Source organism: Convolutriloba macropyga, chromosome 5 (assembly GCF_964194025.1).
Source record: "Convolutriloba macropyga chromosome 5, txConMacr16.3, whole genome shotgun sequence".
NCBI lineage: Eukaryota > Metazoa > Xenacoelomorpha > Acoela > Convolutidae > Convolutriloba > Convolutriloba macropyga.
In genome coordinates, this window is record NC_134472.1 from 26947942 (window position 1) to 26955854 (window position 7913).

At 34.6% G+C, this 7913-nt stretch overlaps 1 protein-coding gene across 1 annotated transcript; it reads left to right on the plus strand.

Annotated features, from left to right (window-relative positions):
• Window positions 1–4615: 4615 nt before the first annotated feature.
• LOC142339276 (cyclin-H-like) lies at window positions 4616–5656 on the plus strand. Its single transcript, XM_075389182.1, has one exon. It carries the CDS (start codon window positions 4655–4657, stop codon window positions 5519–5521), a length of 867 nt encoding a protein of 288 aa, XP_075245297.1. The 5' UTR covers window positions 4616–4654; the 3' UTR covers window positions 5522–5656.
• The last annotated feature ends 2257 nt before the right edge of the window (window positions 5657–7913 follow it).

Here is a 7913-nt window from a genome sequence, read left to right on the forward strand (position 1 = left end):
GTAGATAGCTGATGGCTTTCATGACTTTGAAAACAATCGTTTTCCAAAATTTAAGAAAAAAACTTTTTAACTTCGCAATTTTGTTCTTTTTATGTTTCTTTTTGTTACCTAATCTCGTTAGTTAATTACAGGTCAAATATGACATTATGGGTGTCAAGGGAATAAAAGGGATTGGTGTCCCAAAATCTTTTTTTTTAAAGAATTTTTTATGACCTTACTGGCTTCGACATCGGTTTTTCACAAAAAAAAAGTAAATTAATTTGATTTTTGTCATATTTGACGTTCTTTTTGTAGATGCAAGAAATATTCTGGATTATTACAGGTCTCGGGGGCTTCCTTTTCTAAACAAGCCTATTTAAATAACTCTTTTGTAATTAATGCCTTTCATGACATTGAATGTAATTTTGTTTCGAAAAAAAATTATGTATTACATACTTTAGCACTTCGCTTTTTTGTCTACTTTTTACCTAGTCTTACTAATGAATGGCCACGTACTACATTATAGCTGTTTGAAGAAGGCGCAATTAAATACATTTTGAGTACCAAAATTTGGCTTGACGGTTTTGACAGCGTTTTCTGGCAAGTTTCAATTGAAATTTTGTTTGTTCTTTGTTGTTCTTTTTAGCCACTTTAAAAAATGAATAAGGACAGGTCCTAATGCTCTTCTATAGAAGCAGTGGTAATCGTAAATTTGTGATAATATTAATTGATTCCTAAGGGTATTTATTACTTTGAAGTTAACTGTTTCAAAAAAAATAAGATAATTTTTTTACTTTACTGTTTTTGTTCTTTTTTGTATAACTGTTACCAAACCTTTGTATGGACTGGTCGCATATGTTTTCTGGTGATTTATAAGTTATTTTTGTTTAGTTTTAGGTTTATCTGACGGTATGTTGACTTTGTTATTAAATTTAGTTTTTAAGAGGGACATAAATTTTTTGATGTAATGTTTGTTGTTGTGGTTGTTTGATTTTGCTGTTCGTCTTGACTCGCTTGCTTAATATTGACATATTACAGCAATCTAATGCATCAATTTTTACTCCACTGAGTTATTTGCTTTGCAGGTCTTATCGTTCATACAGAATTTTTTGAAAAAGACTTGGGCTTTTTTGGGATTCGCAAAAAATAATTTTCGGGTTTTTCTATCTGTTCCTCATTTGGTAGACAATTATGTCAAAATTGTGGATGGGCGGGGTCGGAACCTTATGTGCCATCGCACATTACCGAGCCGCCTTGTTCTTCATAAAAATTTATTATCCAAAATTTGTTCCTCTGACAAAACGACCTTTTCAAAAAAAATTAATGCTTTAAAAGTTGATGGGTACTTGTACTCTTTTTTGTAGGCCTATTATGCATCACTCCACGCACGTTTTTGAGTCAAGATAAGATTAGAGGAGCAATGATTTTGCGAGTAGACATATTATTAAACTTATTTCCCCATTCTCAATTTTGTGAAAGATATCGAATATTGAATATTGTGTAGTTAATTTGAGTAGGTAGATGAGTTTGTAAGCCGTCATCGAAGCATTTTTCAGGCCATAAAGCTTAATTTTTGACATTTGTGCGTCTGGGGCATTCAAATGATATGCACCCACTAAGCCGTGGCGGGGGCTCAAACGGAAAAGATCCGATTTTTGCTCGATTTAATGCATCTATGAATAGTTTTCGTTTTACTATTATTTATTTCGGCCCCAAATTATATTTTTTCAATGATCTTATGCATCAATGAGTAATGCCACAGGGAATTATTCTAAAAGTCGAGCTACCTGTTTTATGCTCGGTAAACATCCAAACTACGATCTTTGATAAAGCGTGCTTTTTTGCCAAAATGTGTTGTTTCAACCGGCTGTCTTAACCAATAATGCGCTGATAGAACATGTGTTGTGCTTTTTACAAAGCACCTAAGGAGCGAAAGTTAACTTTTTCGAGGGATTTGAAAATCTATTTATCTTGCATTGTTTGCATTCTGTCTTCCATTTGTAATCTTTCTAAAATTGTGCAGAAATGGCATAAAAAGTTGATAAACTTTGTAGTCACCTTTTAATAGTAGTTTTGACATTCAGAGCTAAGCTGCAGATAATAATGTAGTGGAGGAAAAAGTAAAGCAGTTAATTTTCATATTTTTCGCAATATCATTGATCTTTTTTAGAACAAATGGTTGTTTCTTTTTGATGGATCTGTTTATTTGACAGTCTTTTTTTTAAATTTTAGCCGCGTGTTTTTAAGCTGGCTTTTATAAGTCTTTTGTTGCTGCTCTGTCAGTTTTTGGTTCTCACTCATCCTACATACCCTCAAATTTGAAATGATCTGATTTAGTCAAAGTCTGGACATTTTCTTGACATTTTTTATTGAACATTTTTTATTGGACATTTTTTCTTGGTTTAAGTGCTGCGAATTTGCTGGTAGAGCGTAAGTACGAAGTAAAAAAAGTAGTTATTGAACTTTTGAGCTCAGGATGGTCTAGCTGTCTAGTTTTTATCTTGTTTTTTCTTCTTTTTTATAAATTGGTCGTCGTTTATTTTCGGTCTCTAAGGTTAATTACTTCTTACCAATATGTTTTTAATACCGTTTAGATGAATGTATTGTTAGTACCAACTTTACCATCAAAATTGATGTCAAGCTGTTTCATCTTTTAGATTTTTTTTCGGGTCACTCACATTATGACGCCCCTCCCCAGCTTAGTGGACAATTAACCTATAGCTCTCCCAATCATGGTAAATATACCATAATGGGGGGCTATAATTTCATGGGCTGCTATAATGGGAAAGACCCATTTTTTCAAGTTTTTGTCTGTTCTCTATTCGCTTGTAAATTAGACAATTGTTTCCGGTAGCTTGGAGGTTTGATATGCCGTTTTTTGAAGCACGATGTTCAGAGTTTGGTTTTGAAGACTATTATGCTGAAAATTTCAACAATTAGTTGTTGGTTTGTTTTTTTTTTCAATTTTTTCCTGTATGTAAAAATTGAGTATTTGAGATTAAAAGAATCAAGGTTTCAGTTGATTTGCTCTTTTCTAATTATATGATCAAAGTGTAATTTTCGCCATTTTTGCGAAAGGTCAATGAGGGGCTGTTGTTGGCCTGCATATTTGGTACTTTTTTGGTGCTAGCTGTTGGTGTTAGTCATTAAATAGAAAATTACCCGAGAAAAGTGACAGGTATGTAAACATTCTAGGATCTACTAAATTTGTGAATGCGCTAATTTTAGCTATAGGGAGTGTTGATCATCGTATTATATATATTTTTTTTGCATTAGACATTTATCGTTGGCTTTCGCTTTTTAATGTCAATTTCTCCTTTTGTCAAATGTGGAATTTTCCAAATTTTTGCATTGATGCCCCACTATGTCTTTTAACATTCTGCAGTGAACATTTTCCTTTGTGTTATTGTTCACACTTTTGCACGAAATCTAGGTTCTTTAGGCTTGTGCCATTATCGCGTCATTCCTCTCTGCTCTTACTTAACCAACAGCGGTTCAGCTAATCGATTTTGAATTAAATTTTTGGAGAAGCAAAATTAGACGGCACTACCGATTATCAAAAAGGTACTTCAATTATGTATTTTTTCTTCCTGACCTTTTAATTTATTTGAGGTCATACAAATGGATGGCTGCTAATTTCTCCAAGGTGGCAGCTATGTTTCATGTTATGAGTAGTGCGGTTGCAAATCTTTTTCAGTGATTTTTCAATTCACTCTTGCGAAGTTCAACCTGCTTCTGCTTTTTGGACTATTTCTAAAATGTGATTTGTCGAACTACATTACAAATCCTTGTGTGAAATTTTAACATCTGTTGCTGCAAATAAAAGTTTCTAGTTTTTGGATATTACCATAATGTGTGGGCTGACGTTACAAAACAATTGTCCCCTAAAATTAAGTTTACACTTCTTGTACAGAATCTAGAATAATTTTGGGCTTTTTTCGCTCTTTGTATATTAGATAATTTTTTATTTAAAAAATGATTGCAACTATAGATCTGTAGAGAGCTTTATGTGGCAGCAGTTTTTGTAGGTTCAATTTTTGGCCTGTTATGATCACAGTTTTAGTTAATCTGACCGTTTTTTTTTTGCATTTTCCGGCAAGCTTAATTATATTAATGGAATTTTTTTCCTTTAATGGCCGCCTCATAAACGTTTTTTCATTTTCTACAAGTCAGAAAATTTAAGGCCTTTAACAGTCAACTGATGTTCTTGTTTTCTTGTTGACGTGCAAAAATTTTAATTTTTAATCTGATGGGTACAGGCATATAATAAGCAGTGGGTTTCAAACATTAATATTGAATATTTTCGAAACATTGTTACATTTTCTTCATGATAGTTTATCTCGCTTCCGTTTTGTTTTCAATTAAACAAGGAATTTCTGAGGAAGTCAACGCCATTGGCGATTACTCGTTCGGTTTCATTTATTGGTAAATTTTCTTTTGAACGCCAAATCAAGCTTTTGTATGGCACAGGTGGTTTGTTTTTCTGCAACTTTGTTTCACTAAATTGATCACCGCCGTTTTGGGGGCGATTGACGTTCGATCGAGAATTGGCGTTGTGAGGGTCTATGCAGAGAGTCATTTTCTAATATCTGTTGCCTTTAAAATTATTTTCAAGTTTCCCAATTAGATTTAGTTGGTAATAATAATTTGGCAAGAATGGACTTTTTAGTTTGACATGTTTCATGAAAGTACTCAGAAAGGACTTTGGTTTTTTGATTCTCCGCAGCAGTTAGCTGATGTCCGCTGCGCCAAGTTCAAAAGCATCCCTGCTATTTCATTTGAAGACGAAGTCAAGGTGGTGTTATTCTACGATCGCTTACTTCGAGAGTTCTGCGATACGTGCGAACCCACGATACCACGCGCTACAATGGCAACTGCTTGTGCTTATCTGAAAAGGCTTTATCTGAGGAACAGCATTATTGATTACCCTATTGAAAAATATTACAGAACTTGCATTTATTTAGCTTGCAAAGTTGACGAATTCAATTTGACTTCAGATGATTTTGTGAGAAATTTTAAGCAACAAGGAGCATCCGAAGGCGTTGCTAATGAAATGGTTACTGAGATTTTGAAAACTGAGTTGAAGTTGATTTCGCTTTTGCAATTCTCCTTGATTGTTCATTCGCCCTGCCGACCGCAATCTGGTTTTTTAATTGCTGTTAAAAACTATTTTATCAATGAGAATAAACCAGAGCACGTGGATGAAAAGGTTATTCTAACAGAAATTGACGGTTTAGCCACGAAAGCAGATAGTTTTGTTCTGTGGTCTTTGGCCACGGATGTTTGTTTTCTCTACAGCCCTTCACAAATAGCCCTGGCCTCTTTACTCTACGCCTCGAAGTCAGCAAAGGTTGTTAATATAGTACAATTTATGGAGAATTTGACAAATCGAGTTGAAAAACCTGAGGTGTTTGATAAGCTGTATGCTAAAGTATGTGAAGTTGTAAATACTGTAAAATCATTGAAAATTCCCACTAAAGAATTTGCGGATTCTGTGCTGTTAAAAGCCAAAGAATATAGAGAACGAGACATGCGATTGTGAGTAATAATTTTGAGTTATAACTCGGAACTGTTTTCTAAGTATAAGTGAACTTTGAAGTTCTCTCTTTGTGCCTGCTCTCAGGTGTGATTGACTATTTTGCTATTTTTTCGATGAGGAAATAAATGTTTAATCAGACTTCTATTACATCCGTATAGTTTCATCAGACTTCTATTCTATCTGTCTATATATGATTCTGTCGACAGCGAGATTTTCCTTATTAATTGCTCTCAAGCAAAGTTTGTAGCAATTATTTAAGTCCCGTGGTCTTTTTTAATGCTATTTTTTTGGCTTGACCGATTTTGCGTCTGACCCATTTGACTTTTCGTCCTCAGAAACGGGATAAACAGGTAGCGCCCAGATGGTGTTAAATTTTCTCAGAGCCTTTCAGCTCACTAGTCTCCAAGTATGTGATTCACGGAAACTGTTTTGGAGACGTCTACTGATAGTGTGAATGGCGGTTCTTAAAGTTTGACCCCCACACCTTCAAGAACCCCCCCCCCTTACTGTTGCTCCCATCAGTCCCCCACGCCCGATGCACCCCCCCCCCAAGCTACCTCACGCCCCTTCAATTAAGCTACAGCTAGCCTCACTAAACCGTAGCTAACTACTGACAAAGCCAAGCGCAATTGAGAATAATTCGCCCGATGTTTGACGGTTATGTTCCCTAAGTTTTCTGGCAATTGTGAAAAAGGGAGAGAAGACTGTGATAGCATTTTTGCCCTAACCCTCCGGGGGTTCGATTTCCTATCTGTTTGGAGCTTTCAGACTCATCAAGAAAAATTTATCTGGACTTCAGCCCCTGAATTACTTGTCCCGCCTGTTGTTCGAGATTTTGAATTTTGAATTCAAGAAATTGAACATTTTGAATTGAAGAACTTGAAAAAGAACTGAATTATAATAGTTTTAAAATTTTTTTCATTTCTCGAGGAAAACATTGGTCGATTTTTTATTCAATTTATTAGAATTTCAATGGCTGCTATGTAATGTTCTTTTAAATGGCTCAAACAGCAAAAAGTAGATTTGTTCGGTAAGGTAGAAACATAAAAAATTTAGCAGAAAGATTTATCCCAGAGCAAAAAGTTATTTATCCCATTAAATTTAAATCAATTTTTACTGTCTTGTAATTATGCTAAATGGAACATTTAATTTAAAGTATTAGATAGATTTTGAACGTTTTTATAAATTTTTAATCAAAGTTAACTTCGAAAAAAAATACTCAGACAACTTTTTAACTGAACTACTCTCAGGTTAATAATTGAAGCACACTTTTCCAGTTTGTTTCATTTGAGAATGAATACGTTGCGACTGAGTGAGTAAGGCGGAAGTAGACGTAAGTAAAACAAAGTGTGTCCATATTTTAAAATACCACTCAAATTTGGTTTTTTTATGCTCTTTTGCAAAAAAAACGTTTTGTTCTAAAAGTTTTTGTTGCTTTTAGAACAGAAACTTATATGAGCGTAACCGTAGATGAAAAAATGGTAGTTTAACGGTTTACTGTGGTTAACAGGTTTTTGGTAAGACGAAAGTGAAGAATTTTTATTTTATAATTAACGCAGTTTTAAAGCTTCAAACTAAGATTTAAATTGACAATGGTCAATCTGAGTTTTGTAAATGTAATGAATGATAAAATATGGCAGATCAGTGGCTATTTATTCTACTAATGTCAAATAATTTTAAAAAATTCTGCTTTAGTGTCCATTCAAAAAAATGTTCTTTAATGATTTTTGGGTTCTTGTTTTCATCTGCTGACCTTCTGCTTTGAACAAAAAAAAATAATTTTTCAAGTCAGAACTTGCGATATCTGAGTACAGTCTTAATAGGACAATAATTTGACTTCATCCGGCACACTCTGTAAGTTGTGTGCAATACTGAGGATAAGGTGTTACTGGCGAAACTTAAAAATCGCAAGCGGTGGGAATGGCAATGAAAATAAATCTTCGTTTTTTTTGTTATCTGTTGATTATTTTAAGAAGTCAGCTTATTTTGAGCTAGTTGGATATTCGAAGATTCTTTTTTTAGAAGTCATGTAACCAGTGCAACCGATGGATTCTGATGCAGTGATCGCCTTGGAGTCCGCGTCTGTAGAAACTGAGTTCATGAGTTTTTTGTCTGATAAGCAGGCAAGTCTACCTCCGGAAATTTTACTTAAGGTTTTCCAGTTTCTGGACTCAGATCTGGACATCTGCAGATGTGCCCAGGTCTCAAGGCACTGGCACGATGTTGCAGAAGATCCAACGTTGCGGGAAGTCCTCACGATAGATACGGATGGATCTGCTAGTCAGTTAAACAATTCGGATTCAAACTCCCAGAACTCGCCTGGCGATTCGAATGGATCTCCGGCTTCGTTGCCTGATCTTCCAGTTGGAGATATAGAAGAAAGCTTGGCAATGTT

Excerpts from the sequence above, each read along its gene's own strand:
- LOC142339276 (XM_075389182.1), top strand. The coding sequence starts at position 4,655 with ATGTTTCATGAAAGTACTCAGAAAGGACTTTGGTTTTTTGATTCTCCG.